Consider the following 22,566-nt stretch of genomic DNA (forward strand, 5'->3'; position numbering starts at 1 on the left):
GCCATGCCGCTTTCCACAGGGGTTGCACCATTTTACACTCCCACCAACAGTGAATAAGGGTTCCAGTTTCTCCACAACCTCGCCAGCATTTATTGCTTGCTGTTCTGTTTATCTTCTTGATGTTAAGCATCAATCCTTATTGAAGACTACAGCCCTTGGCCTTTTGCAGCAAGTGCTTCAGGTCTTCTTCAGTTTTAGTAAGCAAGGTTGAGTCATCTGTATATTGTAGGTTGTTAATGAGTCTTCCTCCAATCTTGATGCAACGCTCCTCCCCATACAGCCCTGCCTCCTGAGTGATCTGTTCTGCATACAGATTGAAAAGGTATGGGGACAGGATGCATCCCTGACACACTCCAATCTTGATTTTAAACCATGCATTGTTTCCTTGCTCTGTTCTGAGGAATGCTTCTTTGTCAAAGTAGAGGTTTCCCGTTTTCCTCATGGTTAGCCACAATTTATTGTGATCCACAGTCAAATGCCTTTGCATAGTCAATGAAACACAGATAGGCATTCTTCTGGTACTCTCTGCTTTCTGCCAAGATCCATCTGACATTGGCAATAATGTCCCTCGTGCCATGACCTCCTCTAAAGCCAGCTTGTATTTCTGGGTAGTGGTAGGCAAGAAATCAAAAGATGCAATACATTCAGAAAATGCACTGTCAAGAATCTCTCCAGAGTGCTAAAGAGCAGTCATGTTGGTGTAAAGACTTAAAAGTGTTTCTAGTACAAGCCTTGGAATTTTGAGTTACTTTCTATGCATCTAAAAGTTAAACTCTGAATAGGGATGACCAAAGAATAATTGTTTCCTTTGAATTGCAGTAGTGGAGCAGAGTAGTGAATATGTCATGAACAGCCAAAGAACAAAGAAATCTGTGTTAGAGGAAGTTCAGGCATCGTACTCCTTATAGGCAAGGATGATGAAGCTTCATCTAACATACTTTGGCCATGTTCCCAGTCCTTGCAAAAAGACATAATGTTCAGAAAATAGAATTTGGAAGATAGAGAGGAAAACACCCAATGAGATGGATTGGCACAGGAACTGTAACAATCAATGGCTAGTGTACAAGGGAGATGGTGAGGTTGGCTCAATATAGGGTAATGTTCATATCTACTGCTCATAGGGTTGTCGTGCATCATAGTTGACTCAGTGGCACCTAACAACATGTATAAATCTATAGGACCTCTGATGGTATATTCCTTATTCTGTTGGGCTGCTAACCAGTCCAAGCCAGCATCTCTAGTCCAATAGCTGAATAGAAAAAGGCAAATAGGCATTCAACTCCTATGCTTTGGAAACTTGACAGAAGGTCATTGTGAATTAGATTTGGCACAGTGAAAGTGAAATCTAGGTGGTAATTTTTTTTTTCTTTTTTCCCCCCTAAGTGAATGTCTTTTTATTTATTTTTTAAAATTTTATACTGGTTTATTTACAAAGTTCATATACATTGTTTTTCATACTGGATCTTTCCCCTTTTCTTTACACATCCCTCCTGCCACCCATCAAATTTTGTGACCCTATGATTAAACACTACCACCACCCCTTGGAACCTTATAGTTTTTCTACAATAATGTTCTTAGACAGTATTTGTCTTTATGAGACTGAGTTCATTTAGCTTAATGCTCTCCGGTCTGTCCCATGTTAGGTAGTAGTTTACAAAATATTGCTCCTGCGTGCTGCCTAGTATTCCATTGTGTGAATGTACCATAATTTCTCAATCCATTCCATTGTGATTGAGCATTTGGGCTATTTCCATGTTCTTGCTATGGTGAATAACACTGCTATAAACATTAGTGTACAAGTCTCTGTGCCACAATTCTCATTTTCTCAGGGTATAGTTCAAGCAGTAGAAAAGCTGGGTCACATTGAATTTCTATGTTCAGATTTCTGAGGAAACGTCAAACTCCCTTCCAGAGTGGTTGTACCGTTTTACAATCCCACCAGCAATGTATCCTATCTCGCCACATCCTCTCCAACATTTATTACTTGCTGGTCTGCTAAACTTTGCCACTGCTACTGGGTCAGAAAGTATCTCATTGTGGTTTTGACTTATTTCCAGTGATTTTGACATTTCTTCTTGTGTCTATTGGCCATCCAAATGCCCTCCTCTGTGAAAGGTCTTTCCATGTCTTTTGCCCTTTTTGTAATTGGATTATAATCTTTTGCTTCTGGAGACCCGGGAGTATTATGCAAACTTTTGTTAAGAGACTCATGTCTGAGTTGGTATTGCCAAATATTTGTTCCCAGTCAGTAGGTTTTCTTTTTACTCTGTTGGAAAAAAATTTTGATGAGCACAGAGATTTAATCTTTAGAAGTTCCCATTCATCAGTGTTACCCTCTTCATGTTGGGCATTTCTGGCTGTATTTGGCAGTCCCTTTATACCATAGACTAGGCCTTCAAAATTTGATCCTAGTTTGTCTGTAATGAACTTTATAGTTTGGAGCTTTATTCCCAGGTCTCTGATCCACCTTGAGTTGATATTTGTGTATTGTGTGAGATGTGTATCCTGTTTCAGCTTTCTGCAGTTCTTTCTCCATTAAGAATGATACTGGCTCTTGGTTTTGCATGTATACTCTTCACTGTGTTGAGGAAGTTCCCTTCTATTCCAATTTTGCTGAGTGTTTTAATCAGGAAGGGATGTTGGATTTTGTCAAATGCCTTTTCTGCATCAATTGCTAGGATCATATTTTTTTTTCTTAATGTGGTGAATTACATTGATTGTTTTACTTATGTTGAACCATTCTTGCTTATCTGTTATGAATCCCACGTGGTCATGATGTTTTTGGGGGTTTTTTTAAATTATTATCAATCCCCCCCCCCAATGAATTACTTTTTTATGTGCTTTTGAATTCTTTTGGCTAGGATTTTGTTAAGGATTTTTCCATTTATGTTCTTGAGAGATAATGGTGTGTAGTTTTCTTTTTTGGTAATATCTTTGCCTAGTTTGAAATTTGTCCATTTCATCTAAGTTCTCAAATTTATCATCGTTTTCATGATATTTCAATATTATAGATTTAATTTCCTCTGGTTGTGTTGTGATGTCACCTCTGTCATTCCTTAATTGAATTATTTGTGTCCGCTCCTTTTTTTTACTTCTGCTACATTTGCCAGTGGTTTGTCAATTTTATTGACCCTTTCCAAAAACCAGCTCCTGGACTTACTGATGTTTTCATTTGTTTTTCTGTTTTCTTGTTGATTTCATCTCTTGGTCTTATAATTTCCTTTCTTCTAGAGGCTATTGGGTTAGATTGTCCTTTTCCTATTTGATGAAGGTGTTGAGTTGGATCATTAATTTTTGCTTCTTTATTCATTTTTATGTGCTTGCCTATTGCTGTGAACTGCCCCCTAAGCACTGCCTTAGCTGCATCCCACAGGTTTTGGTATATTGTATTTTCATAATCATTTGTTTTGAGAAACTTTTTTATTTCATTCTTTATTTCTTCTATAACCCAATCATGTTCTAGCAGGGTCTTAATTAGCTTTCATATTGGTGGCTTCAGAAGCTTTATTCTCCTGTGGATAATTTCTAGTCTTGTGACATTGTGATCTGAGAAGATACTTTATATTATTTCGATGTTGTTTAATTTGTTGAGACTGACTTTGTGACTTAATATGTGATCAGTTCTGTAAAATGAACCATGTGCACTTGAGAAAAAAGTGAGTTGAGTTTTAGTTGGGTTCATTGCTTGGAATATATCCACAGGATTCAGTTGGCTGACTGTGCAGTTTAGGTCTTCTGCATCTTTATTAAGTTTCCTTTGAATTGACATATCCTTTGGCAACAGTGATGTGTTAGTCTCCTACAACTATTGTGATGCTGTCTATTTCTTTCTTCATTTCTGTTAAAAGTTGTTTTATGTAGTTAGTCAGTCTATCATTTGGTGCATAGATGTTGACTAGTTTTATGTCTTTTTGATCTATTGTTCCTTTAATCATTATGTAGTGTCCTTCCTTATCTTTTATGGTGGTTTTCATTGTGAAGTCTATTTTATCAGTTATTAGTATTGCCACTCATGCTTTTTTTTGTGGATGCCATTTGCTTGATGTCTTTTTTTCCAACATTTGATTGTGAGTCTTTGTTTCTTTCTCTTCATTTCTTATATGTGTCTCTTGTAGAAAACATATTGATGAGCTTTGTTTTTGGTTTTGTTTTATTTTGTTTTTTTAATCCAATCTGCTACTCTTTTTTCTTGATTGGTGCATTAAGTCCATTCACATTTAGTGTGATTATTGACAGGATAGGCTTTATTATTGTCATTTTGCCGTTTCTTTTTTTGTTGTTTCTTGTTACCATGGTCCAACCACTTTCCTTTGGTGTCTCTGTGTGAAAGACTTACCTTAAAAGATCTTATAGATTTGGTCTTGTTTTCACAAATTCCTTAAGCTCTTTCTTTTTCTGCAAAGGATATAATTTCTCCTTCATACTTGATGGAGAGCTTTGCTGGATACAGGATCCTGAGTTGGCAGTTGTTTTCTCTCCGCTTTCTGTATATGCCATCCCATTGTCTTCTTGCTTACATGGTTTCTGCCAAAAAATCAGAATTTAAACTGATTGCTTTTCCTTTGTAGGTGACTCTTTGTTTTTCTCGCACTGCTTTCTGTATTCAGTCCTTATCTTTATATAATTTGACTATGACATGTCTTAATGTTTTCCTTTTTGGGTCTTGTCTACTTAGTGTTCACTGAGATTACTGAATGTATATTTCCTCGTTTTTCATAATACCTGAGAAGTTTTCTTCTAGTACCTCTTCCACAATTTTCTCAGTGATTTTTCTCTATCCCTCTCATATTCTGGAATTCTAATCATATATATGTTATTTCTTTTGATGTCATTCCATACGATTGTAATATTTCATTTTCTTTTCATCTCATCTCTGCTTTTTCTTCTAGTATATTTCTATTGATGTTCTTATTCCAGTTCACTGACTCTGCTCTGTGTCCTTCATGGAAGTTGGACACTTCTGTCAGTTCAGTCTTAATATTCTGGATTGCATTTTCATGCCTTTCTATTTATAGTACTGTATTGGCAGTACCCTCTCCATCTTAAGATAATTTTTTTGTGATTTTATACCTCTGTCTTTATAGTTTCAATTTTTTTCTTCCATTTTTTTTGCATTTTCTTCCACATTTGTGCAAGTTCCTCCTCATTAATATATTTTTCTGACTTCGTTTCTCTGGAGTGTTTGCTTTCTTGGTGGTTTCCATTATTTCTTTCATCATTTCCACCTTCTTCATAGCTGTTCAAATAACTCTTCATCAATATATTTTTTTTTTCTTTCTGGTTCTCTCCCTCTTGGTTTTTCCCTTTATTTGTGGCTTCCATTGTTTCTTCCGTCATTTGTACTTTTATTCATAGCTGTTCTAATGTCTCCATATCCACATATATCATTTGCCTACTTGACTCTGTGGTCTTCATGAGGTCTCTTATATTCTCTGCTTTTTTTGGAGAAGGCTTAATTTGTTTTTTCAATGTGTTTGAAGTTACCTGCTGCTTTCTTGGCATTATGTGACATGTTGGCTCATTTCTATGGTGTCTGCAAAAGTTGTTGTTGGTTCTTGGCTTTATAATATTACTAATTAGTTGCCATGTTAAAAATGTTCAGTCTATAGGGTGAGCTACTAACTCTACTTTAAGTCCTTTTCTGGGAAAAGTTGCCTTTCCTGAAGTCCTTGAGGTTCTCTTTGTTCTGCAGTGCAGCCCTGTAGATATCTTGCCTTGAATATAGTCCCCTAACACAAACTCTGCACGCCTCCTTCATGTATGAAGCGGCTGAGTGGTGTGAGATCAAGTGTTCTACTCAAGCAGTTCCTCATACCCGTGTTCTTCTGGAACTTGATGTCTTCCTTTGTCTCTGGAGTGGCATGAGATTAGAGATCAGGGCTGCCAGTTCAAGCAACTTGTGTACAGGGGATCCCAAGTCAGCCCTCTCTCTTTCTCCCAGAAAGCTATGGAAATTCTTTCCTGTGCTTGAATTTCTGTACACTAAAGTTTCTTTTCCTTCTTAGGCTCTGGGATGGCCTCATAGCTTGCAGAGGCAAGGACCCCCAGATCATAAATTATTTTTAAAAACAAGTTTTAGGCATCCTCGTCTCTGGTTTAATAGTAGATGACGTTTTATGAAAACATTACAGTCACGTATATTTAAAGTCAATTTTTAAACCGCTTGCAATTAAACTGAAAAACATGCAGCTATAATCTAAAATTAGAAAAGACTTAAGACCTGAGATCATGGCCATGGAGATTTGCAATTGATCCAAATAAGACTTACAGTGGTAAAAAAGAAATGAATGAATGAAAAAAATATTACATTAAACATTAGAATTTACTCACTTGTGAGACACCGTAGATAATATTTTTAAGAATAAGGATAGATATTACTCTGACTTGATTTTGTGTAGTCCTTTCTGAAAGTGTAAACATGACCCTTTGAGAGGCCTTTCAAATCCTATTTTTCTGTGAAAAAATTTGGACTATTTCAGATGGCATGCTTGATAAGTAGCTTAATGAAGATTTATTGTACCAAGGACGTATAATTTGATTGTACATTCTCCTTTCTTCTAACTTGTCTGCATTTTATAGTACTAACCATACCTTCATGTAGTGTAACCGCCGGCTGAAACCGACCTGCGGGTTCATAAGTGTTCTAGAGTGGAATCTGTGTGGATTAAAAAGAAGAGCAGGGACACGAGAGATTGGGGCAAGACAAAGATTCCTGATCAAGCCCAAATTTATTCGATGAATTCTGCTATAAATAGGCAGCGGAGTAGGCCGGGCTGCCAGGGAACCCAGCCCTAGGTTATCAGTTTACAAAAGAGAGGGAGGGGCATGCCCCAAGGTGTTGATTTACAGGTGCTGATTTAAGAGGTAGGCATAGTCCCAGAGACAGACAGGGGTGGCAGCTGCATGTACTCAGGATGGCTTCCTACAATGTAGTATGAAGCATTGGAAAGAGTTTTAAGAGAGTACTTGAAACTTGTATGTGAAGATGATTTCTTTACAAATAAATGCTACTATGAAAGAATTTGCATCATCAGAAATAAATGTGTGAAAAAGTTCATTTTTGCATTAGAAATCAAGAACTTTAAAAAAAGGTATATAGACATTGGAGCTGGAATAATTTATGTAGTCTGACTCTAACTGAATTCTCTTCTCTAAGCTACTCATTAGTATCTAAGCACATTCCATTTTTAATCTATATGCAATCTTTAGATTGTATTTCCTTAGCTTTTTCTGTAGTAGACTTTTCTAAAGTGAATTTTTTTTTTTTTTTTTGTCAAACGAGTTCTTCCCTTTTTATTCTCTGGCTCCATCTCTCTTCACATTCCATTACAGCACTTTGCTTTGTCTTTTTGAGCTGCCCTTTGAAATCTTCTGTCCATCTCTTTTTACTTCAGCATCTGTCCTCTTTGTTTTGGCTTAACACTCTAGTACAATTTTCAGAGTCTTTTCTAACATCCATTTTGATTTTTTTTTTTCCTTTCTGCTCTGTCTTTGTAATTATCTTTTTGCGTTCTTCATGGATTATACATTTGATAACATCCCTCAGTTTATTTGGTCATATGGTGTATACCTAGTGGTGGTATAGGATGTAATAAACTGGGCTGCTAACCAAAAGGTTACTGGTCATGTCTACCAACAATTCTGTAAGAGAAAGGTAGGCAATCTCCTATAAAGATTTACAGGCTCAGAGACCTGATGGATTTTTGCCATGAGCCAGAACTGACTCTCTGGAGATGGCTTTGATTTTGAGTATCAGTAGTATTTAAAAAAAAAAACACACACACACACACACACACCAGAAAACATTATTCAGGAGGCTGGATTTTATAAAGAAGAATGTGGCATAAAGATTGGCAAAAGACTAATCAACAACCTTCCTTGCCAAAACTGAAGAGGGCCTGAAGTGTTTGTGGCAAAAGGTCAAGGTGGCAATCTTCAATATGGATTGCAACTCAACATCAAGAAAACAAAGATTCTCACCACTGGGCCAATTAACAGCATCATGGTAGTAGATGGAGAAGAGATTGAGGTTGTTGACAGTTTTATCTTGTTTGGGTCCACAGTCAACACTCTTGGTGCCAATAGTCAGGAGAAGTGATTGAGATTGTTAACAGTTTCATCTTGTTCATTCACAATCAACACTTGGCATCAGCAGTCAACAAATCAAAGACAAGTTACCTTAGGAAAGTCTGCTGTCAGGGACCTCCTCAGAGTGCTGAAGAGCAACTCTGTCTAGAGACTAAGGTATACCTGATCCAGGCCATGATCTTCTCAGTTATTTGCTATACATCAGAGAAGTGAACAGTGATTAAGGATGTCAGAAGAAGAATTGATGCCTTTGAGTTGTGGTGCTGGAGAAGAGTCTTTAACATATCATGGACAAAATGGTCTATTCTGAAGAGAGTGAAACAAATGAAACAATTTTTTTTGAGGCAAGGATTTTGAAATTTTGTCTCACATACTTTGGGCCTGTTGCCAGAATGGACCAGCCAGTCCTTAAGAGAAAGACTCATGTTTGAAATGGTGGAGGGTCAGCACAGGAGAAGACAATCCTGGCTGAGATAGATTGACACACACAGTGACTTGGTAATGGGGGCAGGTGTGTCAGAGTCTGTGAGATTGGCTCTGGATAGGGAAGGTTTCAGAGCTTTGTGCATAGGTGACTGGATGGCACATAACAACAACAACAGTGTGGCATATTTATTCATCTTTGAGAATCTTAAACATCTGGTTTTAAAACCTAGGAGGAGAAAGGGAGTGGTTAAATACTCAAATATTCTCATGTGCCACACTAAGTGAAGTAAGCAGAGACTACCTCTATTTTGTCTCCCTACAGTTACTACATTGATTTTCTTGAAAGTATTTTGAGTCTTAAGATCATACTGTACTTATTTTACAAGTAAGGATATGTCTGTAAATAAAAGCTGAACACATTCAGTGTAGCATGATTGTAAAGTTTACAGGAATTCAAGATTTATAATCCCTTCCAAGTTGAGGCCTGCATTTTAAACTACACACTGTCACTCTTTCTCTCTAAATTATTAATGCATCAGTTAAGATTATGTTCATTTTAAGATTCTAAAAACCCTGACAAGATCTAAACAGTAATGTAGATAAATTAACCAACTCTTTTTATCTTAAGAAGTTTGGAAGTTAGACATCCCTTTAAGTTTCTCTTAATGATTGAGAATTACTATTTCTTCTTTCTGATAATCTGAAATACAACTATTTCTCCCAATCTACCGACTAGTTGAACTGTCTTAATTAACTGTGATCGTTTCCTAAGTAGTCTCCTTTTCTCAATTCATGAACCTTTGCTCTCTATTTAATTTAGCATCCAGAGTCTTTTTAAACCTTAAGCCAGATTATGTCACTTCTGCTTCACTAAGAGTAAATGCCAAAATTCTTAAAATGACCTGTAAGACCTCACATGAACTGTACCACTCAGATGTTACATATTTGGTCTCATATCCTTGATTTCTCTCTTCTAGTTACACTTTCCGTATACCTCAAAATTCCTAAACATATCCTTCCTACTTGACATTCTTTTTATTGACTGTCCTACCTATAATTCTTGTTCTTAAATATCTTCATGGCCAACTCCTCCCTCTTTCAGATTCACATGTTCATACAGTACCGTATACATTATGCCTCTTCTGATCATTGGCTTTAAGTCTGAGCTAATGATAGAATTGCTATCAACCACATCCTACACATTTCATAGCCATTTATCCCACTATTTTATCCTTTTTTTCATTCTCCACAGTACTTTTAACCTTGTTACCTATATACAACTTATATATTTATTGTGTATCTAATTTACTACCTATCTTCTCTTATTGAAAAATATGCTCAGCAAGAAAAGTTCTACTCATTTTTGTTCACTGTTTTCCGTGTATACAGAATAATGGTATCTGAAGCCCATTAAGTCTTCAGTATTGTTTTATTTCTTTTTAATTTTTGTAGAAAAATTCTTTAATTAAAACAAGTTTCCACATTGACACTTATGGCTTGACTAGAACAAATCTCCTCAAATCTAAATAGACAATGACTGGTTTATATATAGTATAGCAGAACTCTATAAAAACAATGAGTCTTAGTTCCTTTATAAGACCCTTCAAATGCAAAAGTCCAATTAAACTTACAAGCCACGTGCCTAAATTTAGAACTGTTGAGTAATTTTTCCATATTCCTGATTTAAAACCATGAGAAATGTCTTAGCTAACTACTCAAGTCCATTAACTGACCTAATATTCAAAATAGAATGTTGTCCTTCAGTAATAGATCATTAAATTTTATGTTAATATTGGTTCACCCTGGTATCAATATACCAAGCACTAAGCCACTCTTTGTTAGATACCTCCAAGCAGTCTGTTTCTACTCTTTGCAATCCTGTCATATGATACAGAAATAAAAACTCCCTTCTAGTATAGCCATGTTTTCAAGTAGGTTAGTTTCTTTATATAATATTTACTTACATATATGCATAAGCACTACACATTGATTCTTTCCAATCAAAAAATACTACTTAAATTACATCCTTACTGAGTGTGACTTAATTTTTCAAAAATAAGCTTTTATCATTTAGTTTTCAGTTTTAGCTCCTAGTGCTATAATAAGGATCTTAAATGGTTGAAAGTTAATACCCTTAATGCCAGATTCATTCTAGTGTGTAACCCATCCTGCTCTCTGCAGGAAATAATTGGGATTTCACAAAATTCCCAGCCATAAAACATTTTATCTTCAAAAAGTAACAAGAGCTTTTTAATATCTTTCAAAATTGTCAGTTCCAGTTATGTTAACTATCTAGTTGTCATACAATAAGGCATATAGACCACATGTTGTTACAAAGAGGCAGGATACTGCTGTTGCACAGTGTAGACAGAGATTAAAATTAGCTTTTTATAAAAGGAGCAAGTGAGTACTTTTGTAGAAGTAACATTTTTATCTGGTAAAAATGCTCCACTTCTTCAAAACCCACAGTGAAAAGACAGTCTGGCAAATCCAACATGTGTAAAAACTATGCACAAAAAACACAGTATTAGGGGAAAGAAGAAAAATATTATACACGCAGCCGTTTAAAAAATGTAGCTTTTCTCTACTATGAGTTACACAGATTTTTTTTTTATTAATTAATATAAAAAACCCAGCCGCTTTCTGATTTTCTGTTTTGACCTTGTTCGCACGTATTTCAGCATTTCACAGTAGGTAACTGTTTTTAACTGTGTTACTCTCAAAGGTTTTATTTTGTTGTGTTTAGGTAATAAATAGGAACTTGAAAGCTTTAAGTGACTAGATGTATCGTAAACTTTCTTTAGAGCAAAGTAGAATAATACTTCTTAATGACCAATACTTAGTTTTACTAATTCTGTTTTATCTTTCTTTCTTCTTTTTGTATTTCTTTTTTCTCACACCTCATTTCTTAGCTATTTGAAATATTCTTTTCCACTTTTTGTTTTAATAAATGTTTACAGTTATTATTTTTAAATATTCTAATTTCTTTTCTTAACCTTAATAGTAGAACATTATATAAGCATAAAACTTTATTAAAGTTGCTTTTTTATTTCCTTGTAATTTTTAAGAAAAAGAAAAGTTGTAAGACATTATGTTTGAATATTCAGTCCTCAAAATATTGATATGTGAAATGGAGAAGAGAAGAATCTATAATGAATTGGGTTTTGCTACCTATATAGTTTGACAAAGTTGAATTGAGTTCTTTTACTATAAAACTCAAAGCACTTATTATACACTTAAGTGTTATAAATATTAGAGGAATATATAGATGTAATATATTTCAAACTATCTTGAGTGTTCTTGAAGCCAGGTGCTGATGTAAATTTTCACGGCCCCAAGACTTTTTCTGGCAGTGCTTCAGGATGCATGTGCTGGCCAATGCAGCCTGAGCTTACCTGGGTTACAATTTGGAGATCTGAAAGCTCCGCTTCTCTCTCCTCCCCAATTCCCAAAAAACTCTTTTTCCAGCAATGCTTCAAGGTGCGCACGCTGGCCACCTGGGTTGCAGTTTGGAAATCTGAATGTTAAATGATCCAGGAAGTATCAAGAGAAGATGGAAGGAATACATAGAGTCGCTGTATCAGAAGGAATTGGCTGACACAGAAGAATTTCATGAAATGACATATGAGCAGGAGCCTATGGTGATGAAGGAGGAAGTTCAAATTGCTCTGAAGGAATTGGCAAAAAAACAAAGCTCCAGGAGTTGATGGCATACCAATTGACATATTTCAACAGACAGACACTGCCCTGGATGTGCTCACTAAGTTGTGCCAAGAAATCTGGAGAATAGCCAGCTGGCCCACTGACTGGAAAAGATCGATATTTGTTCCCATTCCAAAGGAAGGTGACCCAACAGAGTGTGGAAATTATCGAACAATATCATTAATATCACATGAAGGCAAGGTTCTGCTGAAAATTTTCCAAAAGTGTTTGGAACATTATGTCAACAGAGAACTGCCAGATGTACAGGCTGGATTTAGAAGAGGTCGTGGTACTAGGGATATTATAGCTAATGTTAGATGGATCTTGACAGAAAGCAAAGAATACCAGAAGAATGTCTGTCTGTGCTTCATTGACTATACAAAGGATCACAACAAGCTGTGGCTGACTCTGAGAAGAACATTTGATTGTGCTAATACGAAACCTATACTTGGACCAAGAGACAGTCGTCAGAACAGAGCAAGGAGACACTACATGGTTCAGAATCAAGAAGGGGGTCCGTCAAGGATGTATTCTGTCTCCATACCTTTTCACTGTGTATGCAGAACAGATCATCCGAGACGCTGGGCTATACGAAGAGGAATGTGGCATCAGGATTGGTGGAAGAGTCATCAAGAACCTGCATTATGCAGATGACACAACCCTGCTTGCTGAAACTGAGGAGGACCTGAAGCGCTTGCTGCAGAAGGTCAAGGACTCCTATATCAACATCAAGAAAACAGATTCTCACCACTGGGCCAATTGGCAGCATCAGGATGGATGGTGAAGAGATTGAGATAGTTAACAGTTTTAGTTTGCTTGGCTCCACAATCAACACTCTTGGTAACAGCAGCCTGGAAGTCAAGAAATGAATTGCATTGGGTAAGTCGGCTGTGAGGGACCTCTCAAGAGTACTGAAGAGCAACAACATCAGGCTGGAGACTAAGGTGCGCCTGATCCGGGCTATAGTCTTCGCAATTACGTGCTGTGCATCAGAGAGCTGGACAGTGAATAGGGTTGATAAAAAGAGAATTGATGCCTTTGAGCTGTGGTGCTGGAGAAGAGTGTTGACTATACGATGGACTGCTAGGAGAACAAACAAGTTTGTCCTAGAAAAAGTGAAACCGGAACGCTCCCTGGAGGCAAGGATACTGAAGCACCGTCTGACATACTTTGGGCATGTTGCAAGGAGAGACTGGTCCTGGGAGAGGGACATCATGTTTGGCAGAGTGGAGGGGCGGCGAAGGAGAGGAAGACCTTCAATGAGATGGACCGATTCTGTGACTGGAGCGGTGAGAATAAGTGTGTTTGAGATGGCTAGGTTGGCAGCATTTAGAACTCTTGTACATAGGGTCGCTATGAGTCGCAAACAACTCAATGGCACATAACAACAACAATCTTGAGTGTAGTGCTAATCTTTTATCAGGCATGGTACATAAGATGCCCTGGTGGCAGAGTTGAATTACATGCTTGCTGAGAAGTCTACATTCTAACTACCAGCCACTTCCCTGCAGAAAGATGACACAGCGTGCTCCAATAAAATAGTCTGGCACTTTCTCAAAAAGTTTGAAACAGAAATGCCATTTGTTCCAGCAACTCCACTACTAGAAATATACCCTAAAGAAACCAGAGCTGTGACTCACACAGATGTATTCACACCCGTGTTTATTGTTACATATTTTGCAATAGAAACGAGATGGAAACAACCTAAGTGCCCATCAACAAATAAATGGATAGAAAAACATGGTACATTCACACAATGGAATGTTATGCAGCCCTGAAAAAAATAGTGATCTCATACAACATTACACAACATGAGTGAGCCTGGAAGACATTATGCTAAGTGAAATATCTCCGTTAAAAAATGACAAATACTGCTTAAAGACACTGTTGTTAAATAGGGCTGACATGGGGGGGTTGGAGGGCTAATTGGAAAAGAGTGGATGAACACTCCTTAGAACAGATGAGAAACTGTCTGAAAGGAATATATGATTAAGCATTTTATATATGACAGCAGTCTGGAACAAGAGGTGCATTGCAAAGTAGATGGGAGGGATGAAAACGTGCAAACAGTGAATGAATGAAAACCTAACCTTTCTGTAAATTTTATTTATAATAAAAATTACATCTAACTTCTGTAAATATTCATTAAAGTCACAATTAAAATAAAATTTTATTTTAAAAAAGTACGATTTTTTAAAAAACCAAAATAATTGAGTTTAAAAATATAGACATAAAATTTGTAGCCTTAGAAACCAGATGAAGGATTTCCAGGAGTCAGGATCACTTGACAACAGTGGGTTTGGTTCAGGTTTATTGCGTAAGATGAGTACTCTGCAGAGTTCACATTCAGCAGTTGGTACAGAATAAAATATTTAAGTTTTAAATACTAGACTGATCACTAATTGTTGTGTGTTCAATCCTGGTTGTTTATTTTATAAAATACCTGAGAACTTGCTATATTTACTAACTGTTGTGTATACTAACATGAACAGGTATGCAAATTCTTTTCAAATGGTCGCCATCTTTCTACACACTCAATAATTTACCTGATAGGTTGGGAGAATTTTTAGTGGTAACATTCCACTGGGGAAATATCAGCATTTCATAATCAAGTATTAAACTGTCATAATTAAGTTCCTGCTGTATCTTTTACTGCTTGTATAATGCAAGCAGTAATTTTATATCTTAAAATTTATTTTTATTGTTGCAAAAATCCATTTAATACATTTGCCAGTTCAACATTTTTCAGCTATACACTCACTGATACCATGTATCATTAATCTTGTTATGCAACCACCATCCATAATAAATGTTTTTAAAACCATGATGTAGATTGTGTTACACACATATTAAAAAATCTATTTCTACTATAATGGTGTCTTATGTGGGCTATTACATTAAAGTTAAGCTTAATATCATGTAGTTTATTAAATATATAAAAACATATGTTAACAGCATCAGTAAAATAGTCCTTTTAATCAAAATATAGGTTTTCATTTTGGAGAATATTATCACTGTTTTTAAATATCTCTTATTTTTTATCTATAGCCAATAACATTTGTTCTGTTGATAAAACTTAGTTTCAAATACTTTGAGCATGTTACTAGGAGGAGGCAGTCCTTGGAAAAGGACATCATGCTTCAAAAGGTGGATGGTTAGAGAAAGAAAGAAAGAGGAAGACCCCTAACAAGATTGATTGACACAGTGATTGTAACAATGGACTTAAACATATGACAGATGGTGAGAATAGTGCAGGATAGGGCAGAGTTCAGATGTTATTCATAGGATCACCATGAGTCATGAGCAACTTGATGGCTCCTAACAGCAACAGTGCACTTGTATTTTAGGCATATTTGATGTTTTTGCTGTAAAATGATATAAGAAATTATTATATTTCTTCCTTGGTAAAATAACAGTTGAATGATTAGTGTATATAATCACTAACTTAGGGAAATAGAGCATTTAAAAAACATTAGCTATGATACTAAGAATTGTCTAATACTTAAAAGCATTACTGGTAATTTATTAAGGATGACAAAATGGGAACTTTTCTAGTAGAGGAAAATCATCTCTCTTGTACACATAGTGGCTTTTTTCTACTTTGTATTGGTGTTGTATGTTGTATGTGATGGGTTATGCTGGTAAGGAAGAAATGTATTAAAAATAAAAAATATTTATTGAAAGAAAAATCAGCCCTTGTCAATTAAAGTCCAAAAGTACTGCTGTAGTAATATAAAGAATTTAAACTGAGGAAAATAATTTTTCTCTTTGAATTTTATAATAATAAAGATGAAAAAAGTTTGCCTATCTAGTAATATGTTTTAGGACTCTGAAGTAATAACTGGAAACACAGTGATTCCAGTCAAATATAAAATTATATGGGACCTCATAATACCTTGTTACAATTTTTATCATTTTGTAATGAGAAAGAACTATATTCAACTGCTGATCGCTCCCTACTCTATTCTACTTTTTTGTATAATTGTGAAAACCCCACAAGAAACCACCAGGTAGGGGTAATGCCGATTTTAAAAGATAAAGACTTTGTTATTAAATCATTATAAAATTTGAAATAGAGTGAAGCAAGATTAGTAGGAGATAGTTAGATATCTTTTTACATAGTTACAATGAGATTTACTATGTTACAGTAAGATTTTAAATTTGAATCATACTGATAAGAGCTGATTTTATTCTTAAATCTAGGTATCTTCAGAGAACTGTAAAACATCCAACTTTACTGCAAGATCCTGATTTGAGGCAGTTCTTAGAAAGTTCTGAGGTATTATTTTTTAAATTGTACATATATTTTCTCATAATTTTCCTCAGAGTAGTCATCATTTGTATAAGAATAGATGTTCAAATAATTCCATTCAAAATTGAGTTAATGGAGAGATTCAACCTTTTTAAAAAACACAACTTGGAATTTATGATTTATTTGTAGGATGATCAGCTCCTCTCTTAAAAATGTAAAAGAAGATTTAAGGTAATGGTTTATAAAATGTAGTCAAAATTACTACTTTTCATTATGCTGAGATACAGTATTTTTACATTTAACTCAGTCACTTCATAGAACATGTGTATAACACAAGCAGTGTGCATAAGAATGTAATGGCACTCTCAGTTTGCAGAAACCTATCACACACTTTAGAGTATGGGATTGTTTTGGTTTTCTCCACTCACCTTATATTATCCTAATTAGTGAGCTCTGTGGTGTAATGGTAGTAGACTGTACTACCAGTGCCAAAGTATGAGCTTTGAGGCCACCAGCTGCTCTGCAGGAGAAAGATGGGCTATCTCCTACCGTGTGTTTTACTGCCCCTGAAAACCTGCTGCAAGGTCAGCTGTGAGTCGGTTCCGACTTGATAGTATACAATAACCACATTACTCTAATTAGGATTTTCTTTTTTTAAAAGCCCAAGTTGTAATTGCACACTGCTCTTTATACTTGACATTTGATATATTTAGTTTTCTAATTATTAAAACTTCTTGCCTTAGAAGGGTTTTGCTTTTTATCTCTCTTGTTTTAAGTCTTAAATTTTGAAAAGTACTCAGGGCCATGCAATTCTACCAACAAAAAGAGGTTTTTTTCCCCCCCAAGACTTCCTACACTCTTTGTAAACAGTTTATTTATGCTAGCAAACAGGTGGCCAGTGTTACAGTACTTGGCAGTTTCTTAATTTATTTTGACAAACACAGTGTTTGTTCCATCTAAATGTAAACGTGTAGAAGAGAAGCAAATAGAAACTCTATTTTTTTTAGTTTTCCTTTGAGAATGTATAAGTAAAGTAGTGAATTTGAGAAATTGGGTCCTACTATTGAAATGTATGGGAGTAAAGAAAATACAACCTCCTCTTCTTTTTGGTGGTTTGTTGTGTTTTTTTTTTTTTTCTTCCTTCCTTCCCCCCCCTTTTTTTTCTGGGAGGAGGGTCCCTTTTGTGCCCAGTTAAACCTCCAGGCTTTTAACCAGTTTGTTTGCCCTTATTTGTCATTCAATTCCAGCTGCCTAGAGCAGTTAATACACAGGCTCTGAGTGGAGCAGGAATATTGAGGATGGTGAACAAGGCTGCCGACGCTGTCAACAAAATGACAATCAAGATGAATGAATCGGATGCCGTAAGAGCTGATTTTTCGACTTGAATAATGAGATGAATTAATGAGCCCAACAATTGCATTTTAAAGCTGTACAAGTAGAAAATAGGATATTAATTTGCTTATTGAGTTTAGTTCTCAGCCACATCAGTTGACCACCTTGGTTATACATGGTTAATTTGTTGTTTTAAAACAAGGGATGTAGCTTGCTATTGGTAACCTAATTTACACTGGTTTGTTCTTGCTAAATTAGCTCCATTTTTCTTTTTTTTTTTCATAGTGGTTTGAAGAAAAGCAGCAGCAATTTGAGAATCTGGATCAACAACTTAGGAAACTTCATGCCAGTGTTGAAGCCTTAGTTTGTCATAGAAAAGGTTTGTTTGCTTTGTTATTTATAATTTTTATATTAGAAGACTGTTTAAAATATTTTCAATTATATTAAAGTTAATATTCTTCAGTTATTGACAAGAAAAAGCTGTAACTTGATGTTTTCTTATTTAGACATTAACATTTAAATTTTTGTTCTATTTTAAGCTGGCTTCCAGCTTGTTGTTGTTGTGTGCTGTTAAGTCAGAACTGATTCATAACAGACCTTCTACATGGTTTTCAGAGTCACTAAATTGCATGGGAGGAGATTGCCCATCCTTTTCCTGTGGAGCACCTGGTGGATTCAAACTACATGCCTTTGAGATTGCAGTGCAGCTTCTTACCAACCAGCCACCAGAGCTCCTGGTTTCTAGTTTAGAAGTTGTAAATCCTAAGCTCATAAGGGTGTATCTTGAATTTTTACTTTAAACTGTTGTTCAGTTAACTTTTTGTTAAGTATTTACAGTTTAGTGATGAAGACCTTACATGCTAACTTTTGATTATCACTAAAATTTTCAATTTTTAAAATTGTTATTTGAAGATTTTGTTCAAAATACTTGTATCTGCCTGAATTTCATTAGAAGTCCTTAACAGAAACCTAATGCATTGAGGAATGGTTGAAGAAGACCCTCAACCAGATAGACTGACAGAGTGACTTCAGCTGTGGACTCAAATATGTCAGAAATGATGAGGATGGCACAGGATTGGACAAAGTTGAGATTATTTTCCATGGGGTTGCTATGAGTCATACTTGACTCCATGGCACCTAATAATAGCAACAATGCAGTCCCTATTTTTTTTTTTAAATTTTTTTATTGGTTTTCATACAATAATTCTTTTACATTTTGTTTCATTCATATGCATTGTGTTTTATGCATTCTTTCATTTACTTTGTGTTTCATACAATCAAAGTAGCATATAGCAGCTTTGGAATATGTGTTAGATCTCTTAAGGAATGGAGTTATGTGCTTTTCAAAAATTTTATATAAAATATAGAGCAACTTTCACAAACATGTCTTTTTCTTTGTTTAAAATATCTAAAAATGGTCATGTCCAAAAATTTTTGGAGATTTTATTATCCTGCTGAGTATCGTTACGTAACTACAACAAGAATAAGATGTATTTTAATTTTATGTATAACTTTACCTTTTTCTCTCTCTCCTGTTAGCGAAGTAATATTATACTACTTACTTGTTTGTTAATTAAAAATGTTCTTTATTAATAAATATTTAAAGGCCTACCTGCATGTATAGATTGTGAGTGTTCTTAATGTTTTCCATAGTTAAAAATACACTTCTTGTCTTTTCTGTGAGTGGATAAAGAAAAAAAACTTTGAAAAAGTGGAGTCAAATTATTTCAGCATAGTTTTGCTCCTGGGAATCATGATTTTGGGTAGCTCTCTTGAGTCCTTGAAGTTTATGCCCAAGGCATGATACCTGATTGTGTCGTGTTCCATTTTAAAATATATTTCAGCAATTTATGAATAGACAGAATTTACAACGTAGAAAAGAAATACCTTTTTTTAAACTTAATGAACATTAACTTGAATTTTTTTTTTTAATTTCAGAACTGTCAGCCAACACAGCTGCCTTTGCTAAAAGTGCTGCCATGTTAGGTAATTCTGAGGATCATACTGCTTTATCTCGAGCTTTGTCACAGCTTGCTGAAGTTGAGGAGAAGATAGACCAGTTACATCAAGAACAAGCTTTTGCTGACTTCTATATGTTTTCAGAACTACTTAGTGACTACATTCGTCTTATTGCTGCAGTAAAAGTAAGCCCTATCTTGTTATCTTTCTTCTCATTAAAGGAATTTGCATTATAGAGAATTTGGTTTCCTATTAGGCATGTATTTAACTGTATAAATTCCATACTAAGCACTACATATAAAATGTCTTCTTTCTTTTTTATAATTGTGATTTTAACAAAAGTTTACAGAAAAGTTGGATTTTCTTATTCATTTTTTGTTGCACATTTTCATCTGTGCCTCCCACTTTGTTTGTTTGTTTTTTTTAATTACTATTTATTCATTATTGGATAATTTCCTCCCTCCCCAGTCCGCTTTGCTGTGCACCTCTTCTTCGGGATTATTGTCATACGAATAATGTGTAATCATATATTCCTTTTAAACAATTCTTTCTTTCATCTGTCTCAATGCAATATTCATTATTTTTCCCCTCTTTTTTTTAGTTTCTACTGAACCCCCATGTTAATCAAAGCCACTGTGGAAGGCAGTTTGGCACTTTTCTCAAAAAGTTGGAAATAGAAATATATCTGACCCAGTAATTCCGCTATTAAGAATATACCCTAAAGAAACCAGAACTGCCACCCAAACAGTTTATTGCTATGTTATTCACAATAGCAAAGAAATGGAAGCAACCCAAGTGTCCACCAACAAATCAATGGATAGACAAACTATGGTATATTCACACAATGGAATACTATGCAACACTGAAAAACAAGGGGCTCAAAATATTATACAACATGGGTAATCCTGGAGGACATTATGCTGAGTGAAGTGTCCCAATCACAAAAGGACAAACACTGCATAAGGACACTGTTATAAAATGTCTTTAAGATGGGAATTTTGTGATCTGGTAAATCTGAAGTTTAACCCCAGTCTTAAATTTCTGAATAATTGGAAAATTAATTGTGTTAGCTAGTGAGAATTTGTGTTCAGCACATAACTCTCATATTACAGCAGTTTAACAGAACTGAATATATTTAACTATCACATATTCAGAAGATTCTTTAAGAGACTATGGTATCTTCGGACAATATTTATAAATATTCATGGTCATGAGTGGAGAACTGGGTAGTTAACCCTTGACCTTGAATTCAGACATCTGGAAGGTTTTTTTACTTTGTCTTGATTTTTTATATAAAAATTTAGTCTAGATCTAATTAATTTAGTCTTCATCTATAATTAGAACATACTATTCAGTGCATATTATTGATTCTACTCATACTAATGGTGACATAATTACTAAAAAAATAATGTTTTCTTAAGCTTGTTAAATTCACCAATTTGGTTTGTATGTATATACTTACTTAGTATATCTCTGTGGTAGTTAATTTTTCTTTTTCATTCTTTAAAGATACCATCATAATAATATTCTTGTATAGGCAACTTGTGATGTTCAGAAATCCAATTTACGGATAATGATTCCTTTTCAATGCTACCTACTCTTATTTTATTCCATAGCTTCCACTAACATAAGGGCTTTCTTGAAAAAAGATTTGGTAAGAAGTGCTAACTTGTAAGGATTGCCCACTTGTTTGTTGGATATGATATTTTTATATACAGCCAAGTCATACCTGATTCATACATAATTCACTCTTCAGTGAGTTTTACTTTGCATGATGGAAGATTGCAGAGCAGCTGGTGAATTTGAACCACATGTCTTAAGGTTGAGACAGTGCAACTTCTTACCAACAGGCCAAGAGCACTCCCTTACTGAATGCGAGTCCTTTAAAAAAAAAGCTTCCCTCTTATCGCCAAAATATTTTTACTGTCTTTTTGGAGTGCCTCATCTAAATATGAAAAGATCTTTCTCTCTAGAGTAATAGCACCAAAAGATGTATCACAGGCTTTTAACTTGGGTAGGGAGCTTTGGTGGTCCAGTCCATCTGCTCACCTTGGGCTTTGCTTCTGTGATGGTTTGATTCCTCTAGCAGCTCTGCAAAAAGAAGATGGGAAGTCCCCTGCTATGTGATTTACAGACAAGGAAACCTACTGTAGAGTCAAATATGAGTCAGAACCAACTCAACAGCAATGAGGTTGAGTTTTTTATTTTAAGTCTGGAAGTTAGTATATATCATTTCTCTGTCTTAGAGATTTGGGGGTTAAATAAGTAAAGAAATTCTTTGCTGCTTTATTCAGGATTCCCAAATTCATATAAAGAAGCCTTTTCTACTGATATCTACGTAACTTTTATGGAACACACTCCAAAAATTGCTGAACTAGTGAATCATTAAAGAGCAATGATCAAGTCATACTTGGATGTAAATTAGTTCTTTCTTTTTTTTTTTTTTGTAGCACACAAGCATTTAATTTTTTACAAAGTCCCATTTCATTGATTTTGTCCTCTCTTGGTTGCACATTTCTGGCTATTATTTGCAAGTCTACTTTTACTATAGTCTAGGCCTTCTAAGTTTGGTCCAATTTTGTCTTGTGAACTTTATGGTTTGGGGCTTTACTCCTATGTCTCTGATCCACTTGAGTTTATTTCCTTGTAATGTGTGAAATGTGGATCCTCCTTCAGCTTTCTGCATGTAGATGTCCAGTTTTGCCAAAACTATTTGTTTATGAAGTTGTCATTTCCCCATTTGATAGGTTTCCTTGTCGAATACCAGTTGCGCATAGGTAGATGAGTTAATTTCTTTTTTTTTTTTT

At 35.2% G+C, this 22,566-nt stretch overlaps 1 protein-coding gene across 1 annotated transcript in view; it reads left to right on the forward strand.

The window, feature by feature from the left end:
- SNX2 (sorting nexin 2) overlaps positions 1-22,566 on the forward strand; it is an 86,194-nt gene that overhangs the window by 39,150 nt on the left and 24,478 nt on the right. The window contains exons 8-11 of the mRNA XM_006885996.1: positions 16,420-16,495; positions 17,716-17,829; positions 18,086-18,179; positions 19,739-19,944. Coding sequence (XP_006886058.1) covers positions 16,420-16,495; positions 17,716-17,829; positions 18,086-18,179; positions 19,739-19,944 — 490 coding nt within the window. The remainder of the gene's footprint in view (positions 1-16,419; positions 16,496-17,715; positions 17,830-18,085; positions 18,180-19,738; positions 19,945-22,566) is intronic.

The sequence above is a fragment of the Elephantulus edwardii genome, unplaced genomic scaffold (assembly GCF_000299155.1).
Source record: "Elephantulus edwardii isolate Elephantulus edwardi_28Jun2011 unplaced genomic scaffold, EleEdw1.0 scaffold00046, whole genome shotgun sequence".
In the NCBI taxonomy this organism is placed as follows: Eukaryota; Metazoa; Chordata; class Mammalia; order Macroscelidea; family Macroscelididae; genus Elephantulus; species Elephantulus edwardii.